The following is a 25,965-nucleotide window of genomic DNA, read 5'->3' as shown; positions in this document are numbered from 1 at the left end:
ATATATAGTGACTCAACGTCTTTCAACATTAATAGCATTAATTTAATTTGTGGAATAAAAAGGTTGTTTATTCCCACCAGATGAAACCATTTTGCAAGAGGCACTAGGATACAAGTAAAGACATGTGGCCCCATCAACAGGTCAAAACACCGAATTACTTTTCCTTGAACAACAAAATGGAGAATGTCCTGGGATTTGGATGGGATGCTGCTAAGAACCTTAAGCAATGCCTACACTGCACCTATCCCCCTACGGAGATGCCCTATTAGAGAACAAACACCACAAAGAGGCAGTTCTGCCAACCCTTCCTTATTGCCTTGTCAGTGCACGACAAGACACCAAACCAGTCCAACGCAATACCTTGTGCAATTGCTGGGCAGTTGTCAATCATTTTAGCTAATGCCCAGAAAGTACAATAGAAAAAGCTATAACTTCCATAACCTTGAACAAATCCCTAGTTAGGTGATCCATCTCAGAAGATGAGACATAACCTTGGCTTAAGAAGTATATACCAAACCCAAGCTGTACGCCTAGAAGCTTCTACCAAAACCAAGAAGTCCCCTTGGGGGGAGGCAGAAACTCCTAGGGAAGGGACTTCCCTGGTGCCATAAAAACAACAACCTCTCTAGATCAACTTGCATGGTGGAAAAGCGAATGAACCTTTGCCCAACTCTCTCTTACAAGGCGGCAACTTTCTTAGTTGAAGACAGAATTAACTTGGGAAAGGCCAAAATATCCAAGGGAGGTTTCCTCATACAGAAAGTCAAAGCTGGAGATGCCAGAATAGCAGGAGAGAAAAATTTCATGAAATTGAGAAAATCTCACATCATCACTGAATATGCAGACGAAGGCAATGAATCCTGCCCCACATCCACTTCATCCGACGAAATAGGTAACAAAGTCACGTCCAACAACTTGGAGAGCACTGTAGTTTTCTTTTTATATAAAAAAAAAAAAAAAAAAAACCATCATTTGATGGAAGTGAGCAAAGGGTCCGTAGTTGACAAATGTGACAGAAGCAAGACAAAACTTAAGTCGGCTCAGCTGTGGGAGTAACAGGCACTCTGATGCCGACACCAAACGTTCAGCTGTACGTGAATGATGCATATTTGTTTTTTGTGCAGTTTTTTTACATTGCATGGAACCAGTGGTTATTAAGCAACAGGACCAACGGCTTTACGTGACTTCCAAACCACGTTGAGAATGAACTATCACCAGAAATACACATCTCTAACCCCTCAATGGAATGCCTGAGAATCAAATTCGCAGCCACTGAGGTGGCAGGCCAAGACCATACCGATCACGCCACTAAGGCGCTAATGTGATGCATATTGGCAAAAATCATCCAGGGATTGAAGGCAATTCCATAACAGGACAGGATTTTGTAGACAAAGATCATCTAAGAGGTTCAGTTCCTACGGTTAGAAGTCACAAAAAGGGCAGTCCAGATAAGGAACAAAATGACAATTTGTCCAAAATTGCATTTTTCCTAACTATACAACCTGAGGTCCTTTTACAATAGGAAGGTACTAGCGGCAGCTGGATAGGTCGTAAGCTTTCGAACAAGGGGTTCGGTAGTTAACTGCTTGTCGCGACAGGCGCGCGCGCGCGACTGGGAGGTAAACAAATCACTTTTGCTTTGGCCCAAGCAAAAACTGCAGAGAGGAGGGGTGGCATGAGGTGGGGCTATGTGTAAAACAAAAGGACCTCAGGTTTGTATAGTTAGGAAAAATGCAATTTTGGACAAATTGTCATTTGTTCCGACACGGCATACAAACCTTCGGTCCTTTTACAATAGGAAGACTCACTTCTTGGTGGGTGGAATCTGAGTCTTTTGTGAACAGACTGGTGTTCGCCCAACCTTGGAAGCCTCCCTGGTCGTAAGAGCGAGGGAGGGATCCAAGCCTCTGTCCGATTGATCGGGGTGTGCACCGCAGGATCAATGGTCAGACCTCTTGGACCGACCGTACTAAGAGAGAGGCATGCGTATCTCTTCGTACCAGAAATGTAAGAACTTGTTCCTGTACAGGAGCAAATATAAAGTCATGGGTTTGACTCTTGTAGGCATCCACTTCCCCCCCTTGTAGAAGGAAGTGGTGGATATTCTGCTCCTATCCCTAGTGAAAGGGATAGGATGGGGCTCTGTCATATAGCTCACCTGCATCTCGTCCTCATCCAGCGTAGTGACGACCATGGCCCTCTGCCCACAGGTAGAGGGGAAGGAAAGATGGGAAGAGAGAGCCAGTCACTCACTCACTCACACATCCATCCACACAGTCACACCAGGACTCGATGCTGTTCAGCCTGCGAGGGTCTGGGTTAGCTACACAACTTGTTTTTTGAGCAGCCACCACGGGTCCCAAGGAAAATGTATCCAAGGACCTGTGGGCAATATCCCGAAGGTAGAAGGACGTAAAGGTAGTCTGGTTAGACCAGACCCCTGCCTTCAGGACCTGCGCCACGGAGAAGTTCTTACGGAACGCCAACGACGGGGCAATACTTCTGACTTCGTGAGCTCTCGGACGGGACGTACGGATGTCGTCACTACCATCAGCCTCATACGCCCTCCTGATGACCTCACGCAGCCAGAAAGAAAGTGTGTTCTTGGATACTTCTTTCTTGGTAACCCCGGTGCTAACGAAGAGGCGTCGACACTCAGGCCTGAGGTGTCGAGTTCTCTTCAGATAGCGCCGTAGCGCCCTCACAGGACAAAGCAGCATCTCATCCGCATCATTATCGGTGAAGTCCAATAGGGAGGGAATCGTGAATGACTCGAACCTATCGTCAGGGACCGACGGTTTCTGAGTCTTCGCAACGAAGTTCGGGACGAAATCGAGCGTCACGGATCCCCATCCCCTGGAGTGTCTTACATCATAGGAAAGACCATGAAGTTCCCCTACTCTCTTCGCCGATGCCAGGGCCAGCAAGAAGAGGGTCTTGAGGGTCAGATCCCTGTCTGACGACTCTCGGAGTGGCTCGAACGGTGTTCGAGTCAGACTCCTAAGGACGAGAGTCACGTCCCACGCAGGGGGCCTGAGTTCCCTGGGTGGGCAAGACCTTTCGAAGCTCCTCATAAGCAAGGAGATCTCGAACGAGTTCGAGATGTCCAACCCCCTCAGTTTCAGGACGAGCGCCAAGGCGGCTCTGTATCCTTTAACTGTGGGGACTGAGAGGAGCTTCTCTCGGCGAAGAAAAACGAGGAAATCCGCTACCTGCTGAAGAGTGGCTCTGAGAGGAGATATACCCCGTCTACGACACCAACCACAGAAGACGGCCCACTTCCCCTGGTACACAGCTGCAGAGGACTGACGGACGTTTCCAGCCATCTCTGTTGCTGCGCTACGAGAAAAGCCAGCCGTGAAGACGTAGGGACTGGACTGCTCGGTGGTACCGCTCGACGTGTGGCTGGGCGAGAAGGTTGTGCCAAGGGGAATCTCTCTCGGTTCTCCTGCGAGAAAGAGCCAGCAGGTCCGGATACCAAATGGGCCTGTGGCCACTTGGGAGCCACCAGGATCATCCTGAGATTCGGGGTGACCATGCTCGACTGATCACCTTGCAAATCAGGCTGACAGGGGGAAAGGCATAGGCGAAGAGGTTGTCCCACGGTGGGTTGAAGAAGAGGTAACCTCTGCAGCTGCCCATGGGTCCGGCACGGCCGAGAAGAACACCTGAGCTTCCTGTTGTGCCGGGTGGCGAACAGATCCACGACTGGTCGCCCCCACAGGTCGAAGAGCCTTTCCGCCACGTCCTGGTGTAGACCATTCGGTCCCTATCACCTGATCCCGACGGCTGAGCGTGTCTGCTACTACATTCCTCTTCCCTGGAATGTAGCGTGCCGACAGCTCTATTGAGTGTGGCCTGAGCCCACTCGTGCACCTGCGAGTCAACTGGTACAACGGGAGAGACACTAGGCCCCCCTGTTTGTTGACGTAAGCCACCACCGTGGTGTTGTCGCACATCAACACCACTGAGTGTCCCATCAAGCGGTCCTGAAACTCTTGGAGAGCGAGAAACGCTGCCTTGAGTTCCAGTACATTGATGTGAAGGTGCTTGTCGTTCTCGTCCCACACTCCTGAAGTCAGCAACTCCTCCAGGTGCGCGCCCCATCCCTCGGTCGATGCGTCTGAGAACAGCTGCATGTCCGGGGGGGGAGTGCGCAGAGGCACTCCTCTTAAGAGGTTCCTGTCGTCCAGCCACCAGGCTAGGTCCTGCCTCACTCCTACTGTGTCAGTGACACTGGAAAGCTTGGGGGATCCGTCGCCTGCGACCAACTCTCCTTTAGTCTCCACTGAAGAGACCGCAGGTGAAGACGCCCGTGAGCGGACTAACTTCTCGAGTGACGACAGGTGTCCGATCACGACTTGCCATCGCTGAGCTACCTGTTCCTGCCGAGACAGGAACTGGTTGGCTGCCTCCCTGAATCTGCTGATCCGAGAGTCTGCGGGGAAGAACTCGCCCTGCTACCGTGTCGATCAGCATACCCAGGTACTTCATCCTCTGCTTGGGCTCGAGATCGGACTTCTCGAAGTTCACCACGATCCCCAGATCGCGACAGAACTCGAGCAGTCGATCCCTGTCCTGTAGCAACTGCGAGCGGGAGCTCGCCAGGACTAACCAATCGTCGAGATACCTCATCAGACGTATCCCGTGCGAATGGGCCCAAGCAGACACCAGAGTGAACACGTCGCCGTGAACACCTGTGGGGCGGTTGAGAGACCGAAGCAAAGTGCCCTGAACTGGTACACTGTCCCGTCGAGGATGAAGCGGAGGTACTTTCTGGAGGACTGATGAATGGGTATTTGGAAATACGCATCCTTCAAGTCCACTGAAAGCATGAAATCGTTCTCCCTGATGGAGTCGAGCACTGAGCGTGCCGTCTCCATCGTGAACCGGGTCTGGCGAACAAACCGGTTCAGGGGAGAGAGATCTATCACCGGGGCGCCAGCCTCCCGTAGACTTTTCCACCAGGAAGAGTCGACTGTAAAAGCCCGGTGACTGATCCGTGACGATCTCTACAGCTCTCTTGCTCAGCATGGTCTTGATCTCCTGTCTCAGTGCTACGTCCTTCGATGACCCTGGAACGTACGACTGCTGTTGGACCGGGTTGGAGGTGAGGGTGGCCGAGATTCGAAGGCGTAATAGATATCCCTCCCGAAGGACATCTACAATCCAGGTCTCGGTACCGTAGCGCTGCCAAGTTGCCCAATGGCTGGCCAGGCACCCCCCACTTCCGGCAGCAGGTGAGGGGGAACGCCGTCCCTAGCGTTTCCCCCCTTTCTTCGACTTCTTCCCAAGCCTCCAGCCGTCCACGGGATGAGGGAGGGGTGGGTGGGAGGAGGGCTGGTTACGGCTCCCCTTGCTAGAAGTCGAAGAAGACAGAGTCATTCCTCGGGGCTTCGACGCAGCAACCGTCTTAGCAGCCGAGGAAGCGCTAGCCGAGCTCTTAGACTTGGCCGCAGTCCGAGGCTGCCCAGAAGCCTTCGAGACTGCCTGGTGAACCAGACGGTCACTGTCATCAGTGCGCCGTCTGTCCACCGCAGCGTCCACCATCTCTCCTGGGAAGAGAGACGTGGAACTCCGTAGAGGTCCGTTTCGAAGCCCCAACGCCGCCTCACGCCCGGCCGCCCTGGAAACCCGAGTAAGGACAGCGTCCCTTCGTCGTGGAGAACCAGGTTGGCCGACAGGTTCACCGTCTGGTGGGCAAGGAAGGAGATGGCTCTTCCCCCAGACTGGCAAAGTCTCCTGAAGGCCGAGTCCTCTTCGGGAGAAATTCCCCCGGAGTTGGCTGCGACCTTAGATACTGTGAGGGACCACAGATCTAGCCATGGAGACGGCCTGGAAAGCTGCCATGGCGGTAGATTCCAGGCCTAGTGCCTCTTGCTGCGAGAACCACAGGTTCTCGGACAGGAGCTGTTGCAGAGACACACCCGGAGTCAGCCTAGCTAACTCCGGGTTGACCTGTTTGGGCGGCATCGGGTCTTCAGATGGCACGTAAACCGCCTGCTCGTAGCAGAGGAGGTGGAAGCAGCTTGTTCGACCTGCCAGACTTGAGCGAACCGTCTTGCCCGGAGACAAGCGATTCAACCTGGTACAGCAACTGAGTCCGCAAGCTCTGAACGCGGCAAACCCACCGTCGGTCTGGGTTCCCTCTTCGGGCCCCAGAACGACTCGAGCCGGGACGTGGGCTCGGATGGTGGGAGCGGCGATCCTTCCCCGAGGTCGTTGTGCTGACGAATCAGCGCAATAACCTCGGCAAAGTTCCTCTGGATCTCGGGCGTGATTGCATCCTGTGGAGTCGGACCGTCCAGTCCCTCAAACAGGAGCATCTCCCGAGACCCTCCTCCCTTAAGAGGAGCAGCGACAGCCCCCTCTCGGTCTCCTCCAACCACCTGTGTGTACGACCTGGCTGGTCCGAGAACCGAGCCTGGGTACGTACGACGACGTGGCGGGATCTGAGGGGCGCACCCCTCACGATCACTCCTCAATACCTCGCCCCTCCCGGTGTAAACAACCGAGGAGGTTGAAGTGGTAATGGGAGAGGCCAGACCTGACGCTCCCTCCTCCGCTCGCTGGCAGAACCAGCGGGCTTGGAGGACTGCAGGCGATCGCCAACCCGCGGTGGTGATCGAGCTGCAGACCTAGTCGAGCCGTCTCGCTGTGGAGAACGGCTGGACCGAGAACAGCGGCCCCGGTCTCGTGTGTCAGAGGGAGCTGGTGCTGGTCCGCCGTACCCGATCGCTCTCTGCGAGAGCGACGGTCAGGCGACCGGCGAGCTCCACTGTCACTGTGAGATCGGTGCGTATCCTCACGGTGCGTCAGTTCGCTGGTACCAGCCGTGGCTGGTGCCGGCGAACGGGGGGACCTCTTCCCAGCCTCAGCCCGTGGCCGGTCATGGACCGTCACGTCCGCCCGGGTAGCCAGCTGCTCGCCGTGAGAGCGAGAGCTGGTCTGGTGAGAGTCGCGTGAGCGGCTGTCACCAGTCTTCCGCTCCGTGCCGTGAACCTGACGCTGAGCGGACTCAGAGGTCTGGTTCCTGGCTGCACGGTCACTGTTAGGCGACCGTACACTCGGTACCTCTCGCGAACGAGCGGCCGAGCCGGATCCTGCTGCTGTGGCCGAACCACTGACAGCAGGCGAGGAAGTGCCGGTGTTAGCCGGCACCCCTCTGGTCCATAGTCTTCTTCCTTGCGGAAGAAGAGACGGGTCCTGCTCCCGAAGGAGCAGGGGCGACCAGCGGAAGAACCCCCCGTCTCACCGGAGCGAGACGGGCCCTTAGGAGTTCCCGAAGGAGACTTCTTAGGGGGGGGGGAGGCAACCTTCTTCTTCTTAGGCGGTGGGGCCTTAGAAGAAGAAGGGGAAGAGGCGGCAGACGACGACGACGACGAAGAAGACGATGAAGACGACGACGACACCTTACCTTCCTCTTCTTCTTCTTCTTCGTCAACCTCCTCAGGACCGACGTCAGATCTGTCATCCAGGACGGAGCCGGGGCTGCTGTTGCCGAAGCAACAGGGCCCGGACGTACCTGTCCGAACAGACCAGCATCGGGAGCAGCGGCGCCAGGAACAGGAACAACATCAGCAGGTGCGAGCATCACAGGAACGGCAGTCGAGACGGCAGGAGCAGGAACAGGAACAGCAGCGGTGGTCACGGCAGGTACGGCAGGCTGTGTGGGCGGTCCAGATGGTCGAACCAGCGGCACAGACGTCCTCGGTACCGGTGGGAGGTCCAGGGGCGAGCTCTTCGGGCACGTGAAGTCCGGTCGCGGCAGCACGGCAAACCCAGGTGGCGGCATCACACTCCCCCGAGTTACGGCGACTGGCCCCTGCACCGATGTTGTGGGTGTCACAGAGACCGCGTGCTGGGTGTACACCAGGTGAGGAGGTGACGCGTAGCCGGGTGTTGTAAGGGTCGTGGTGGTGGTTGTGACCGTTGCATGAGTGACCGCCACGGAGCCAGCGAGATGATAGAGCAGCCCCTGGACACTCGGCACGCCCTGCAGCCCCAACGATGCCCACACCTGTCCGAGGTCATCCTTCACGGCAACCGCACCTGAGGAGGCAAAAGTCGGGTGATTAGAAGGATCCTCTACCCGCTCGCGCGAAGACGAGCGGATAGAGGACCCAGAGTACAACTCTACGTCAGGGTATCTAGCGCCCTCCTCCACACTCGACACGTCAGGAGAGGAGAAGGACCTAGACACCCCCCCCGAAGGGGAAGGCGCGAGAAGTGGAAGTTGAGCGGGCGGCAGGAAAGAAGACGAAGTGTCCGTCACCAAAGGAGTCGCGGGAGAGCTTTCCGACGACTCCTTTGCAGGCCTTCGCTTCTTCCTGCCCTCATACAAAGTCCACTGCGCCTCCGACCAGTCATTACATACATCACAGGGCTCGGCCCGGGTGCATTCGCGCCCCCGACACCGAGCACACAAAATATGAGGGTCAATCTCCGGGAACGATCTGAATTTTCCACATTTTACGCCCTTCGATACCCGGGCAAAGTCTCCTTGGGGTAGCGAGGCGAGGGGAGATTCCATCATAATTCAATTGAAGGCAGTAATTATTATGCAAAGAGAGAATGATTGTACTTACAATACTCTTTCATACACAATTACAACCAAATACTCAGAAAGCAAACGACGAGCAGCGGGCAGAGAGCGTCGAACACACACGTCCATCCACTGTGAGGCCGAAAGCAAAAGTGGTTTGTTACCTCCCAGTCGCGCGCGCGCGCCTGTCGGACAAGCAGTTAACTACCGAACCCTTGTTCGAAAGCTTACGACCTAATCCAGCTGCCGCTAGTACCTTCCTATTGTAAAAGGACGAAGGTTTGTATGCCGTGTCGGAACAACTTCGGTTTATCACAAGTCAAGCAAGGCGGAGGAGCTGATGTAGCAGAAGGGAAACTGCATAAGTATATGAAGGCTAGGAACTGAATACCGCATCTCTGACTTATCCCCAGAATGCCTCTTGATAGGTCGCAAGGTAATATAACTTTCCCGACGCCTCTTCCTGGGAGTCTAATCATCCAACTCTGACAATAAACCATGTGCAACGAAAGACGCCTTTCCAGTGGCGGCCCTGTCAACACCTGGGCTCGGCAAGCCAGCAGGTACAACTGAGGAGGGAACTGCCTGTGGCCTCCCTTCGACCTCTGGTATATCTTTTCCCCAGTGCTTGAGAGCAGGACAGAGACCTTTGTCTAAGAGCACCAGTGGGACAGAGAGCCGCCACCTCTGCACAATCACTTCGTACTGTTGCTATCACTAAGAATATTACCTTTTCCCATTAAGACCTTAAAAGTTGTAGAATACTGCCCTTTTCCATTAGAGCCTTAAAAGATGCAACAAGTTCTCCCATCATTGCAATCGCTAAAATTTTAACATCAAATTTTTACTCGAGACTGACAATGGTTTTAAGTTTAGGAGCTTGAGAACCTGGAACAGGAGTTAGTGACACAGGAGCAGTAGGGGTAAGGATTGAGGAAGAAACAGGAATCACAGGCGAAGCAATCGCACCATCTACCAATGTACAATTTGAACAGTCTCTAAGCTAGACTTACTTTCTGCTCTAACAGCTGCTTTTCTCTTTCTATTAATATCCATTTTGTCATTACAAGTGACCACCTCCTTACACTCCTGACCCCTACATTTAATACATCTGGTATGTATATCAAAACAAGATTTAGCTCATCTAGTTAGTTTAAAAAAAAAAAAAAAAAAACTAACAATCATTGTGCTAGAATCAGACATTCTGAAATGAATACGCTACAGCAAAAACAAACCAGAGAATACGCTACAGCAAAAACAAACCAGAGTACAGCAGTCCCCAGTTTACAATGACGTTCTGAGGTAACGACACTTCTCAATTATATTAATCAGAAATTATTTCCAGGTTTATGACACGTTCCAGGGTTACAATGGTTACAATGCCAATCCAACAGAAGAAATGTCTCCAAAAAGGCAAAATAATCATTATTAGGTTTTTTTAAGAAACCACCAATAAAAATGCAGTTTACATCGTTTTCACTACACCCAAAGCATTGAAAGTACGGTTTTCTTAGGATTTTTCCACTTTTCACAATTTTCCAGTTTACGACCATTTTCAGCTTATGATGCATCTCAAGAAAGGCACCCCCTTCGTAAACCTGGGACTGCCTGTACTTCACATAGAACTCCCAATTCACCAACAAAATACCATGAAGATGGCTGCCTAAAACCACCAATGTTGGCCAGGAGCCGGCAGAAAATTAATTGAAGCTCTCTGCCAGGTTGTTCCCTCTCTCAGACCCAGTAGCGGGAGGGGCATATTAACTACATCTGAACCGGAATAGCACTACCACAAATTTGAACATTTTTAGGCTGTCGTAGGTAGGAAGCTCTTAGCTATGCAAAATCTGAAATTTATCTTAAATTTTGCAACTATCAATATAGTGAATGAAGATTGACAATTGACAGCAAATCTGGTACTTGTTGTTTTAATGATGAAAACATTCACGACTACATATGCGACACATCTTTATATTTAATTCTCTCAATCCTTTATAAAATTCAGCTTTCAATACCTAGTAGAAAATTACTAACTGTCATGAATTTGCACTCCCAAGGGGCATACTTAATTCTTTCAATCCCTTTTATAAATCAACTTTCAATACTTAATTCTCTCAATCCCTTACATAATCCAACTTTCAATACCTAGTAGAAAATTACTTCCCTAACACTACTTAATTTGCACTCCCCGAGAGGCAGCATTGGAGGCAAGTGTTCAGAGGTACTATTGCCAAAAGGTGGTGGCCATCAACCAACCAACCAACCACTAAGAAGGATTAACTCCCAGCTCAGGGAATATGGAACATCAAGAGGATCAGAAGTATGGAGAATTAACTTTATATGACTTCCAGCATGCTCTTCTCCAAAAAAGGCTGGCCCTAACACAAGCCTGAGGTGAACAGGTGCATGAACACATTGCCATCTGTATGGAAATACTAAGCAGTACATAGGCTGGGTCAACATAAGGCCATGATAGCTGACACAGACCTGATCCAGTGCCAAAATCTGGCAAACTAAGCTAACTCAGAAACTAAATCGGCTTTTTAGGCCAAGGAAATGAACTGTTCCTGTGTGTTTCCAAAGAAGCACTGACATGAAGAGTCAGGGTCAGTCCTCACTTCCCTAAAAAGGTGTGGTTGGCCAAATAAGACAGGTCATACCTAAAGGACTGAGCATGTGAGCATGAGAACAACGGCAACTGGCGGCAACTGATCAAACCACCTATGTTTACTAACACTATGCAATTCACTGGGTCAGATTCCAGTTTTTTCTTTGAGCTCTGATGCTAAATTTATTCAAAAATTCACATTGAAATCAAATTATTTAGTTCTAGTACGGTTGAGGACTGGGTCTTTACTGTATATAAAATTATATATAAAACATATCTTATAAAAACCAATAACTGTTCGCAACAAAACTGTCAATTGAAATACTGAAACCTAGAGGATGCAAAAAAAAAAAAAAAAAAGGCACATCATAAAACTAGCAGTGTTTACCTCTCCCTGATTAAACGTTGAAAAAGAATACTCACCGGTGAAGGTGCATGGGGGCCTTGTTGAGCACCGTGTAGTACTGGCGCACAAACTCAAGGCCAACACATTGCGGTGATGGAGTTTCCATGACCATCCTCTGTTAAAACTCCTGTAACAAAAAAATTCTAATTAATTTTCACACTAAAGAATATTCCTCATTCATATCCCAATTCCAAATACAGTAATGTGAAGAACAACTACTCAAATTATTTAAAACTAAATAACCTTCCAGTCTTCTGTGGATGTTGATTTGCCAGAGGAACAATCCATATCAATGCTGATATGAAAGTAATGAATGGAAAATAGAAGGGGAAGCTGCTTGGTAGGTTATCCAGATTATTTCCTATTTACTAGGTATTTCTTGGATTAAAATCCTTGCTTCAAGACCATTGCTCTTTTTCAGGTGACATGGATGATTTTTTTTCCCCTTTACTCCTAGATGCATATCATACCACTTGTGTGGGAACTTTAAATTTCTTGTAAATTTCAAGGACTTTTTTTTAAGCGGGGTACATTCTTGCTTTACTTAAAATTTGCTTAAATTTTATACACAACATTGTAATTAAACATGGAGACAGATTACATTTTTGTTAGGGTGCCCGTTCACTTTCTAAATTTTTCAAACCAGCCTATGCTGGCCTTAAATTCAGTAACAGCAACACTTCTTTTAGGCATATTCTCACCGAGATCAGCATGCAACATCCTCCAACACGTCCCCAATTGTTTTTTTTTTTTTTTTTTTTTTTAATTCTACAGTATTTCTTGCCTTTTTTTTTTTTTTTTTACAGAAGAGCTACTACTTGAAACTTTCTTTGGCCCCATGATGGGTTATTTAGCAATTGCACTCAACATACAAAAAAAGCACAAAAAGAATGAGCATAAAAGCAGAAAGGGTCACAAGAGAACACAGGATGCTCTGCTTGGGTGCTCTGTACGGGGTGTAGTCACGAGGTGGGCCATGGAAGGAGCGTTTCTGGGTGTATAAAATCCAGTCACCTTTGTGAATGGAAGCAAGAATTGACAGATTTGTCTCCTCCTCAACGTTGTCTTTAATACGTACGAAGCCATTCAATGCGCTGTTATTTAGTACTACTGGCCTCCATCCGCCTGACGACTTTGGGACCATGAACAGGTGATAGTAAAAGCCTTCATTCTAATCCTCTACTCTCTCAATTGCTTCTTTTAGGAGAGCAGAGTCCTTTTCAGCCACAGCGAAATACTCTGTACTCTGAATCAAGGTGATGGGTTGCTTGGCTAAGGGCGGATAGGTGATGAAGGGAATAGAGATTCCTACCCCAAGGACCTCTACCATTGATTGTTCTGCTCCTCTTCTGCTCCATTCCTGCCAGAAAAGAAGAGTCTGGAGCCTACTGCTGCATGGGGTTGACTGACCTCAATCCTTAGGGGTAGGGTTGGAAGTTGGAAGACTACTTATGCATTTTAGATGTAAGGCACACATTACCTCGTCTTGGGCTGTGCTCTCTGCTTGCCGTCATGAAACAGCAACCATTGCAAAGGGAAAAAGGACTTACTACACTACTAAATACTGGTGTCCCTAGAGCACATCAAAAATTGAGTGTGCAGGTTCTGGGTCGACTTTTTCTGTAAGTCAGACACGATTCCATTCACCGCATTCTGGGTAAAGAGGAAGTCACGGGCATACAACAAAAAAAAGGAAAGCCAATTTCTGGGCTGTAGTAACACCTTTTGCAGTAAAGGAGCACCACATTTACATTTCTTAAGGATGCACACAAAAACATGGAAGGAAGATCGCAGGAACTCTCTAAAGTCTCTGTCTATGCATGAGAGGACTGCCTAGAGATTGAAGGGAACGGCTACTGATCCTAAAGGAGTATCCTGAATCTTCTTGCCAAGGGCACCAATCGCCCAATCCATAACACTTGTCACTTCGAAAATCTTGAATCCTGAAGAAGCATCCTGAATCTTTTTGCCAAGCACTTTGAAAATCTTGAATAAGTTGCGAAGGAGATGGGCTATCTCAGCCAAGGAAAACTACTTTCGCAGCTGCAAAAGCCATCTCCGAGAAGAGGCTATAAGACCTAAAAAATTAGTTTGGGGGTAGGCATTAACACCCAAAGAGCGAGACTCCCCAGTGGCATAAAACAAATGCCTTCTCTTGGTTAGGCAACAGGGAGGGAAAGAGAATAAGACCTCCCTTGTACCCTATTGTTTGCCAGCCAACTTTCACCATCACCCATGGCTTTCCTGGCTGAAGTAGAGCCATACAAGAGAGCTTAGACTATTCTGCAGAAACACTGCTCACATGAAGGGTAGAAGCAGGCAAACGAGTAGCAGGCTTGAAAAACTTGTGGCAACTCGAGGAAAAATTGCAAAAGCGTCCCATAAGCTGTTAAGCATCTGGAATCCTCTACAGCATGATCCTCCTCTTCAGCAGAACACACAGGAGGGAGATGATGATCACACACACCAACAGAGGGAGTCAAACTATGAGGAGCAGCAGGTAAGAGCTGGTGCCGCATAGTGCTCAGGTGCAGGAGAGAGCACTAGTGCCAATGAGCACTCAGGCACAAGAGGAAGTTCCAGTACCACTTGACACTCAGGCACCAACAAGGGATTCGGAGCCACAATACTTTCAGAAACATAAGAGTGGCAAACATGTACTGCATGCATGGGAGCCAAAACAGGAGACAAAATGCACCTTGGTGACAAAACAGGAGACAAAATGCACCTTGGTGACATGTGGGCACTGACACACCTACACCTACTTGCACACTAGATTCCCCAGATATGTGTGAACCGACACAAACAGGTCTGGTACAGCTTGAAGCGCCAAAAACAAAAACTGTTGCAAAGGATGCAGAGAGATTTGAACAATAAAATTTTCAATTATCAAATAAGTTTTATTATTTTCAATCATATCTTGAAACCATGAGGTACTTAGGTCAATTATTCCAATTTACATCCATTTGAACAGGAAGACGTATGAAAATTGAGTGACTGGCAACAGTTCCTTAAAAAAATATGCATGAAACAGTATGATACAAGACATATAAGTGTTTAGTATCAAACATGTTCAGCTGAAACTTGTATCATACATAAATCAGATTGAGAGGTATGAACCTATGACTGGCAACAGTTCCTTAAAAGCATGTATGGTACGACACGTGTTCAGTATCAAGAGAAATATATTTAAATTAAATGGCAAAAAAATAAAAAATAAATACTTATTCAATAACTCCTCTAATCTAGAGGGAAGGTGTGTTTTAAATAACATCATGTCTACAGTAACTAGTATAAGTATGGTCTTCAAAAATTGATGTTTGTTTGTATGGTGTTTTTACATTACATGGAACCAGTAGTTACGCAGAAACAGGCTTTAAAAGTTGAAAAACTAGAAGCAAAAAAAAAAAAAAAAAAAAAAAAATCCAAAACAAAAAGTTTTTTTCACAACCCTAGTGCAGACATTTATTAACTTGGACATTAACCAATGCTTATTTTGTGGTAGAATCTACAAGGATTGTTAGTCAAACCAATGCCTAATAAAATAATGGTGACTACCTTCCCTAGTGTCTCATACTCTGCAAGTGGTATAAAATAAATAAATACAGAATATACAGTAGCCTACATAAATAGTCTTGCAGATTAAGTTCCCCAATTAGAATATGCTCCACTGGCTGAATTAATTTTGACATCCTAGGGATGAGCTACACAGATTAATTTTTTTCTCTTTTTACCTAATATAGAAAAGGCTGCATATGATGCCATGCAATAGAGGCAAAATAGCCGGTACTATTTACGAAGTGACAAATTTACCATCTTTTGTTTAGAGTATGTTTTTACATTTATTCCAGAGGGACTGGTACTAAACAAGGCATCATTCAGAACTTGTCAATGTAAAAACATATACAAAAGACAGTAAATTCCTCACATTTCCATAAACTTTTCAAGGTATCTCACCTGTACTGCATTGTATACATACACTTTCCTATACTGTCCAGTCAAACAATTTCACTCCAGAACAATATCTCCAAGAGCAGCTCTTCCTTAGTCTAGTACTTGGAAACTAACTCGACCAAGAGCCTAACCCTTGGCTAGTAGTACTTTCAAAGCATACCATGGGTGAGTTTTACCAGATTACTTTTCAAGCCCAATGTCCACACTTTTTAAACATAGGCTTCCTTTAAGGGACCACCTGACAAAGTCAAACCCCCTTGTGCAAACAGTGGGTATTGGTAAGTATGGTTAAGGATAATCTACCCTAGTTGGTTTGGGAATTATCCTCATCTAACAATATTCCTGTTAGGCTAACGTACCTAAGAATAATGTAAGTGAACTAGAGGCAATTATCTATTGAAATTAATTCCTTACCATAAATATGAACCACAATTTGGTGTTAAATTGGTGTCATAACTACAAAAGTAAACCCATTATTATTTTTTTTTATCTAGAATATAGAAGTTTTCAAAGTCGGAGCTTTTTCTTTGTTCTGTCTTCTTAATATGCTTTCTAAGAAAAGCATACTAAAATAGTAACCAATGCACACAATTTCCCACTTGCATTTTATCCAAGCTCTATGCACGTTTTGGCAAATTCAAGTGCGGCTCCAACTGGATTTTTTTCATCCCAGTGCATCTTTCTGTTATTTTCTGCTGGAAATGTGAATGTGGACCTCATAGCCTGGTTTTTTGTTCTCCAATTAAGTGGGAATTGAGAATTCTGGCTGTGATTGTAAAAACAGATTCTGTTCTCAGCCATCACCCAACTAAACTTGTTCCTTCGATTAAGCAATTTAGGTTTTATAAAAAAAAAAAAATTTGGCAAACAAATCTAATCTTTCAAAGATGGAATTTATCGCAGCCACTGAACTGGAAAAATGCACTGGGATACTTGAGGTGCACAAGGCACTGGAAGGGAGACATCCCTGTAGCAGGAAACACAAATGGGCACAAACACATGACACAAACAGGATTAAATCTCAGCTAATGAGAGGCGCACACACTGACAAATCACACACATTGATGGGTGGACCACCTTAGGCTATATCCTACAATAAAGGGGGTGGTGAGGGACGGTGGGGGGGTGGCAGAGAAATTAGTGTAGAATATTTGTGTGACAGAGAAATTGGTGTAGAATATTTGTGTGAGGGAAAATACACTGGCGAAGGGCTGGGATGTACAAAAACGCCCAAATACTTCTGCAAGTTCTGATCTTCGTTAAGATTAGGTTTATTGTTTTGTATTTGTCCCAAAAACTGTTTCCTAGTGTCTTTAAAACTGCTAAATATATGATGGGTGGGGAGTCCATTATTTGAAACTATTGAAGGAATCGGGTTGTTTACAGTTTCACAAGCCAATTTCCAGGGCCGCACAACCGAATCCATCCGCACAGGTAAGTAGTCCCTTTGCGCCTCAAGTCAGGTTAGGTTGGTTCGTTTGGTTAGGTCATAACCATTGTTACTGTACTGAGGGGGGTTCGCCCCCAGCCAGTTTAGGACGCGCGCGCCGTAAGTCAGGTTAGGTTGGTTCGTTTAGTTAGATCACAACCATTGCTACCACACTGGTTCTGTGTTCCTCAACCAATTTCCTTGGCTGAAGGTAAGGTTGGCTCGCGAAACTGTATATAGCCGCTCCAAGGAATCTTATGTCAAAATAACTCAGAAATCTTCAAAACACGTTAACAAATAATTTCAACTCCTTAGTTATGGGATAATTCTAATGACAAGCTGCATGCAACACTGTCTGGTGCAAGCCCTTGAGGAAGAACACAAAGCATAAACAGGAAAGCGTTACGATAGTTTGGTGCAAGCCCATAGGATGAGCACAAGAAGCACAAACAAAGCTTGGTAAGTCTCTGTGAAACTTTACAACAGTTGCTAAGCCTGATTACTACCATTCGTTGACTGGGACAGGTTCCTTGTACTACATGAATAGACCAACCCTTTCCCAAAATGCTGGGTCCTAACCTAAGGAGATCTTACCTACCAAACCTAGACCTAGCCAGTGGGCCTTCGCCCCCTAGACAACCCCAAAAAGGCAGCAACCTGTCCCAGTCAGCAACTGACGGGAATCAATCCACACTACTATTGTAAGTTTTACCAGTTTTACCAATTTCTCAAATTATCTCAACTGCACTGCCCTATTTACTTCTAGCTATTCAATCATGCTCAATTAAATATGACTGTGATAAACATTATCTCTGTGAGGAGCTCTTCTGTAGAATTACCGAACTACGGTTTAAAGTAATATTTTACCCACTTAATCTGCAACTTGTAAGTTTACTTTATGTAACAGCCTGTAAACTTCGAAGCCGGAGCCAGTTGAGTAGTTATCTTCTAGCCCAATGAATTAATCTGAGAAATTTTTTGTTTTATGCTTTAGAGTATCATTACTGGTAGATAAAATGGCGTCTGCATTGTACCGATCCCTATTCTTCTGTAAGTTACACCTGAAAATTGTTTAGGAAGCCCAGAGGTTTCTAGACGGCTTCGGCCCTCTGGCAGCTGGACTGGTCAATAACACTGTTAACTCGACCATCAAGTCACAATGAACTAGCCAAAGCTGTGAAAATATACCATATTCTGAGGGAATGGGCTCAGACTGGCACAGAAGTAAAATGTATAGCTCCTGTATTTTTTCCACACTGCTGGAGGAAAAACCAAGCTGTTTCAATGCAGGTTTTTCAACTTAAATTTCTAGGTTTAGAGTAAACTATTAACTTTGGTAATGATATGCTAGAGCTCTCCACTAGATTTACCTACAGATTAATTAAATTTTTTTGACCAAACTAAAAAGAAAATAAGTGAATCACCTAGGCCTGTAAGATGTAGGCCAGGTCAGGTTAGATAATTAAGAGAAATACACAAATGTGAGAAATTTACCACCTCATTGTGTATGTTTTAATATTCATCCTCAGGAAGCACAGTAGCCTAGTTAACATGGGGACTCTAACATGGCATCGTGCAGAGCTTTTGTGTGTAAAAACAAGTATATAAATATTTCATATTCCGGTTAATTTTTCAAGTTACCTCACAGCATTGTATCATCTAAATCCATTCTTTACTATTGATCAGTCAATAAATTTCAGTTTGCAAATAAGCAAAATAAGCAAAATCTCCATGCAAAACTCTTCTTACATTAATAAGTTACTTTCAATTTTAGAAATTAAAGTAACTCATTAATAAGTTACTTTCAATTTTAGAAATTAAAGTAACTAAGGTAGGTTGCATTCTCGCATTACTATGGCACTTGGGGTTAGCATAGGCATGGAGGGTGGCCACAGTCAGATTATGAATACAGTTCCTAGGATAGGTTAGGTTGGTTGTGGTTGCTTACATGCTTTTTAATGGTGGATTTTCCAGTTTCCCCCCTAAAAAATCCAGTGTATGCTTTAGTAATTCAAAGCAATGACTCCGCGTCTGCTTTTACCTTGGAAATTAATTTCTCCTAGAGTTTTACTGCCGTACGGGGCCAAGAATGAGGTGGTTATACCCTATAGGCAAGTCAACAACAAATCAAGAGGTTCGCGGCCGAAATACGAGCCCAAAACGATTCGAGACGACTGAAGTATCAGTAATTATTTCAGGGGCCAAAAAAAATTTAATTATTCCCAATGCAAATACATTATTGGGTACATGAGTAAGAGTAGACCGCGTCTACTCACTTGCATAATGGCGCTTCCGCTTAGATTGTTACCTTTCTACTATCGAATATAAAGAACTCTTATCGTAAAGCGACTTCAAATATATATATTTCACCACGTTCATAAACCGCCAAATCCTAAAACGTATTAATGAGAGGAAATTTCATTGCCACCCAAGAAACGTGTCTGGGACAAGGCGACATGCTCTACACCACGTTTACGCTGCTCCAATCGTCACAAAGGGGACAACAAAGAACTTCAAGGTTCTTCCAGATATCTCATTCTTCACAAGACCAATTGTTCCGAATTAAACGGCAATTTGCAGTGATTTATGAGTGATGGAAAGCGGGGGAATAACGGATCGGGAAAATGTTCAGGCTCCCAGGTACCCGGACTCATATTTCTCCATCGAGTACCAAAACACTGCAATTTTATAGGCCAGAGAGCTGGCAAATGAATTAATTTCGATATCCCACTGCGAAATTGACCCCAAATTCAACAAAAGGGCTTCGTAGCGAGTGCAACTTCCAAACCTAAACACACAAAGAAAACACCAACCTGACACTTGCACACCAATCGACATCAACACCGGTAACTTGTTATGCTCATTTTGTCACTATTTTTCCTCCAAAAAACCCCACGGCAAGCTTTTAACGCTTCTCTGAGCACAATCTTCGCACAAAAGACGCCAAAAACAGAAAAATTTACGTACTTAACGAGCGAGTGATGTTATTTGCCGAAAGAGATAACGTTATTTCTCCCTTCGATAATAATGGCTGCTGTTTGTAGTGGATGCGTAATGGCGAGGGCGCATACAGACAGTCTCTCGACCCAAAATGCGGCCATGCGGTCTCCCTCGCTCTCTTCCACTCAGCCGTTTTGGGAACGAGGTTCTCTCGCCTCGCCCGCCACGTTCAAATTTTGGTTGGCCGTGGTCTCCATCTGTTTGCGTTTTCTTACGTAGGCTTTGTGATTAACATTATTTTCCTTTCCCTTTTCATTGAAGCGCAACTAATACGAACAAACGAGGCCGTAAGACTCAAGGAAATGTGCTTGAATTGATTTAAGGTAATTTTTTTACTAACATCATCATATACTCACATGGTTAGTAGTGGTGGTTTTGAAGGGCATTTATTCATTCCTGTTAGAATAGCCCTTCACTTTAGTTAAGAAGATTCACTTGCAAATGATAAATACACGAGCAATCTGTAGCCTTTCAACGAGACAAAATGCTGTACAACTAACAGCTATAAAACGGAAAAACATTTAACGACTAGTGTCAATTGTTTAATGTTCATACATTTTGCAACCCCTACAGACAAACATTGAATAAAAAAAACATTGGCATGTGAAAATAAGAAAAAATATCCAGTAATGAAATTCTGGTAAAGGCAATACACAGCGATAAATACATCCACGTACTTCAGTACGCTTATCTAACCTGATTTTTTTGCTGTTAGAAACCGTTCTTTTCATGTATGTCACAGACTGTGGGATCTTTATTCAGAAATCAACCTCAGAGGAATACTCAGGAATTACTACACCGCATTTCTTTACATCTATTCATGGGTCCATTGCCAAGTGGTTTCCTCTCTGGCGACATTTAAACACTGCAGTCTACATATTCAATTAGAACATTCTCGATTGACGTCAAAATTAACATTTCAACCAGTTAAATGCTGCTGCGCCATAAAATAGGAAGAGATATCAAATCTGTTACGTAAAAGAAGCCAGTTTAAAACTTGATTGAAAGCATTTTGATTTGTTGGATTGGATTAGAATACAACATTGGGCCGACGGCTAAGCACTGAGACGTACTATGAAGTTAATCAGCGCTAATAACAATGTCGAAACTATTTTTAAGAGAGGGTGAAGAGTAAGATGGAAAATGAGAAAAAGAACGGGGATATGGTTAAAGGAATGAAAAGGTTGCTAAGAACCACAAGTGATGCCTACAATGCAATGTACTGGGTGATGTACACTGGCGGGACTTTTCCCCTGCGGTGGTTTTCGATTTGTGATTGAGATCTTGTTCTTCATTTGAGAGAGTTTCCATTCTTCACTTCAAACAAGAAAAATATGACCAATAACGTATGGAAGTCAGCTCTGACCGTTACACATAGTAGTATCAAATGAATGAAACCCTATCTACTAAGAAAATGGCAAGGAATGCGAAATAGAGCAGCTAGATTTATAAAAGGACTGCGTTACCGTGACAGAATAACCCCGGCACTAATCGAGCTACATTGGCTCCAGTAAAAGCAAGAATAGAATACATAATACTTCTTACAGTCTTTAAAGCACTAGAAGTTGGCGAATCATCATATTTAAGAAACTGCTTAAGTTTTTTAAACATTAAATGGATACTTTGATCAAACATGCAGTTGAAGCATATATAGGCTCTTTGAACCTAAAACAAATTGTATGCAAGTCGGGTGAGGACATTTGAACATTTTTCTCCAACACTATACAACAAAATACCTCTTGAAGTGAAGATCATACAAGAAGAATGCAAATTTTAAAGAGAACTAAAGACTCTCCTTTTCTGCAGAAGCTACGATACTGATGAGTAAACACTGAAAGACAATTAACTTATAGATATATATATATTATTATATTATATATATATAATATATATATATATATATATACACACACATAAGAAGCAACTTATTCAGAAAACGTACAAGGGCCCGCCAGAGAGGGAATCATTCCTGTGGAGGGCTGTACATAAAACCAAACAAAGTAACAATTCTGAGAGACCCTTCCAGCCGACATTAACAATAAAATATTGTAGGGGACAAAGTACAGGGGTTATCGAAATTGTACTTGCATATGTGCAGAAGTTAGGAAAATGACCAAACAACACTATGACATGGGAAAAACGACATTTTAACACGCGAATACCAAGTTATTCTAATTCAGCAACCCTCAGGTCCTCACGTCAATGATTCGATTAACTAGCAGGTGGTGTAGTGTCGTCAGCGCACCTCACGTAGTGCACTGTAGGCATTTATAAAGGTTGTTTGCAGTGTCTCCGAGCTGCAACCAAATCTTAACCTATTTTGCTTTATTCTTCATCCTTGCTGTTCAACTACTCCAACCCCCTCTTTCCGCTGTCTAAAACACTGAATGGCTGAAATTTACGAAGTGCTTGGCTTTATATACGAATTTCCTTACATCGTTTTTTAAAAGTTTTGTTTAACTGCAAGCTCTGTCACGGAGCAGTCATCTTTTGCAGTCGTTTTGCAATTTGATTTGCGGCTGCAACATATGACTGAAGAGTTTTTTTTCTTGTGTGTTGGATTTTTTTCTTTTTCGTCTTTACGTCATCATTCATAAAAAAAATATCTCATAATAGCACGAGTCACTAAAATGGCGAATATATATAAATATATATATATATATATATAATATATATATATATATATACACGCACACACACACACACACACACACACACACACATATATATATATATATATATATATATATATATATGAAGGACAGCTTTCGAGAATTTGCTCGATTCTCTCAATCTGGCTCAGATTGAGGAGAATTGACCAGGTTCTCGAAAGCTCTCGTTTATATGTACTGTCTAGTGCAAATATATATTTACACTTACATCACTGTGGATTTCTGCGCCTTCATAATCATCATCATCGTCAATCAGGTCCTTCTTTTGGAGACACTCCAATCTAACCTCATCTTGCCTAACTAAAGCGTAATCGGGAAGAACCCCACTAAGTTCTGGTATATTGAACTTCTTACACCCATAGTAGTTCTGCCGTTGCATAGGTAGAAAGTTCGAAAGACTGCGTACTAACCATATTTTAAAATTTGTAAAAAGAATGTTTATAGCGGCGAATGGATAAATATCACTCTGTCTACTAGTTCTTGTGGTTGATCATTTTGGTTTTACAAGAATGACTTTCAAATTTCCAGGAAAATTTTGTATCAGATACTGATAGTCAGTTGGTGAGGAAGCAGAAGGTTTTTATATAAATAAGGCATCTCGGTTGTTTCCTCTAATTCTGACATTTGTAGCAGGATCAAGTAGACACAAGAATCCAGGAGGGGAATTTCAGAGCTTCCGGGCCGGGGAAGTGTGACCACATTTTGACAGGTAGTACTACTGGGAGGACTTTCTCTCCTTGTGTGTTTGTGTTAGTATTTTGTTGTACATTGTTCGGAATGCACCTTTCGAGGAAGATAAGTTTGAAAAGGGTTGGTTGGAGTGGAGGGGGGAATGACATTCTGACTTATGGGGAAAGGGTACTACAGGCCACACGAGCCCCAACCACACAAAAAAAAAAAAAAAAAATGCGAACCACTGATCTAGACTAGAGGGTCCCATTCGTTTGCCACTCAATAAGTCGCTGAATATTCCTTCCGTCTTTTACCCGGGCTTCACTTTTTCTCAAGCGCCTTTCAGTTTCCACATTAGGTTGAATATCCTGGATGCATTGAATGAGGAGGTTATTTTCCTTTTTTTCTGCTCATTTTATTATTTGTTCAACTTTGCAAATGCCCACCGCGTAGTACTCACGTCTTCGGTTGTCTACTTCTGGAATAATTCGATTACATTTTTGCCGAACGTTCTTGACAATTGGGTCTTTTAGCTTCACTTCGATAGATTGTTCAGAAGGCACCATTTTCTTTGCGGTTGTCGTCCAGCATCAAATGTAATTTTCGTTCTAGCTTCTGCCTCCTCCCGCTCCCCTTCGTCTTCTTCTTCCGCGGAACGACAAATAACACCAACGTATAGATCTTAACTTAAAAACTGGCTCTTACGCCGACCGTTCGAAGAGAAATGTCCATGCAAGATATGCAGTTAAAGTTAACAATCTTGCCTTTTCTTCCCCGAGGTCAGTGCCGAGCTGCTTTTTGGCAATTGTATTCCTTCTGTGACTAAACTGTGGGATGATCTCCTAGCCCCGTGGAAGAGTCTTTGGAACTGCAGTTCTTCAGAGTAATTTTTTTTACTTTTTTAGTTATTCTACTTTATTATTTACCATATTTCTTGTTATGTATATCATATAATTATCGTTGTTATTTTTCCTCCATAGTTCATCTTTAACTTCTCAGTTTTTATGTACTGCATTTTAATACATTTTTATCAATTGGTTCATTTATTCATTTATTTTTTCTTTATTTGATAAGTGGGATCTATATTTCCGTTTACTTCCTCTTACTTCTTCCCAATGAACACCATATTCTCTGGAAATTTAAATTTCAAGTCAATGGAGCCCGTGGGCTTGTTCCATATAAATAGGTTACATCTTCTGAATAATAATAATTATTATAATTAAAAACGTTATATAACCCATTGTCACGCTTGGGCTTGTATACAGCATTGTGTTTTCCCAGCTAGAGTTGAAGTTTGGCTTATAGTACCAATGATAACAACAACATACTAACTGTTTAAATGCACCCCACCTTAACATACTGTATATTCATGTTGTAGTCAACTGACGATTCTACCTTTCAGAATTACCCGCTTCTCTATCACAACCACCCTCAGGCGATCTTTGTCACCCTCGCTTGATACTCTGAGTGTGGCAGTGCAGTGATAAACTTGGATTGTTTCGACGTCTTTTAGACTATTTTCCTTCCTCTGTCTCTATTGGATTGCCTACCAGCGTGATCATGTCGAGGGAGTGGCGAGAGAGAGAGAGAGGAGAGAGAGAGATAACAGTTTTTAAAATGCATCACATTTCCTGGGTTTGGCTTTCAGTGCATCAGCGTTATCCTATACAGAGATAGCTTAGAGTCAAAACATCCTGTCTGCAAATAAGAGAGGATGAGATCTAAGTGGAACTCGAACTTTGCCTTGTCAGAGTGAGATAATAACACAAGAGGAAACAAATTTAAACCTTAAAACGAAGGGAGGCGGAACTGAAAGAGGGTAACAAACAAGATTTAGATCAATTGTAAATAAACGAGCAGTCAGTGGTAAAAATGATGATTAGAAGAAGCGGAAGAGGAAGAAAATGAATATGAACACTTTCATAAAGACCTGGCAGAAGAAATCAACAAATTTTTGTGAGAGTAAAAAAAAAAAAAAAAAAATGCGGAAAAAACAATTTATGAAGCAGAAAATCTTGAAAATGCCCTAAAGAATAAATATACTACGAACGGCCATGTCCTTAGCAGTGTAATAGTAAAATTATAATGGGCAAGTAACTAGCACGGAAAAAAGAAGTAAAAATTGAATTAGATAACAGGAAAATGTGAAAAAGTAAAAATCAATAGAAAAGAGGAAAGAAATAGATTCCAATGTGCAGGCCTAGAGGAGAGAAACGTCGACTGCAAACCTCTTGCCGGCACTTACTAAAATATCAACCATAATTACTGCATAGATTCCCATCGTATGAAATGAGTGGGTGATATTTACAAATGCTTGGCCAAGTTGGGCCTGAAGAAGTCCGCAGAAAAGGGAACTATAAAAGGATGGAAGGATGCAGTAATCGTCCAAAAATTAATGAAAAGTGAAAATTAGTACCATAGACCAACATGAATAATGGAAAGTACTGAAACTGGGGATAACAAATATTGATAATAATCATTCTTATTTATCCGAGGGTGACCCCTATTCATAGGAACAAGCTTACAGGGGGCATTGACTTGAAATTCAAGCTTCTAAAGAACACGGTATTCATTTGAAAGTAGTAACAGAAGGTAATGGAAAAAATACTTCAAGAAGAGATCAGTTATCAGAAAAGAACGTTCGACCATCCATCTTCGTGTTTAATAGTTTCAGTTTAG

General features: G+C 44.4%; 1 protein-coding gene across 3 annotated transcripts in view; it reads right to left on the bottom strand.

Moving 5' to 3' along the window:
• LOC135217903 (ras GTPase-activating protein-binding protein 2-like) overlaps positions 1 to 25,965 on the bottom strand; it is a 53,602-nt gene that overhangs the window by 14,131 nt on the left and 13,506 nt on the right. Inside the window, exons 1-2 of one of the 3 annotated variants that reach the window (XM_064253939.1) lie at positions 19,910 to 20,066; positions 11,577 to 11,686 (exon numbers count right to left, since the gene is read on the bottom strand). In XM_064253939.1, coding sequence (XP_064110009.1) covers positions 11,577 to 11,671 — 95 coding nt within the window. In that variant the 5' untranslated portion in view covers positions 11,672 to 11,686; positions 19,910 to 20,066. Of the gene's footprint in view, positions 1 to 11,576; positions 11,687 to 19,755; positions 19,865 to 19,909; positions 20,067 to 25,965 lie in introns of those variants that run through there. The other 2 variants (XM_064253940.1, XM_064253941.1) reach the window with 2 other exon arrangements.

Source organism: Macrobrachium nipponense, chromosome 9 (assembly GCF_015104395.2).
Source record: "Macrobrachium nipponense isolate FS-2020 chromosome 9, ASM1510439v2, whole genome shotgun sequence".
NCBI lineage: Eukaryota > Metazoa > Arthropoda > Malacostraca > Decapoda > Palaemonidae > Macrobrachium > Macrobrachium nipponense.
This window is presented reverse-complemented; position numbering and strand designations above follow the sequence as displayed.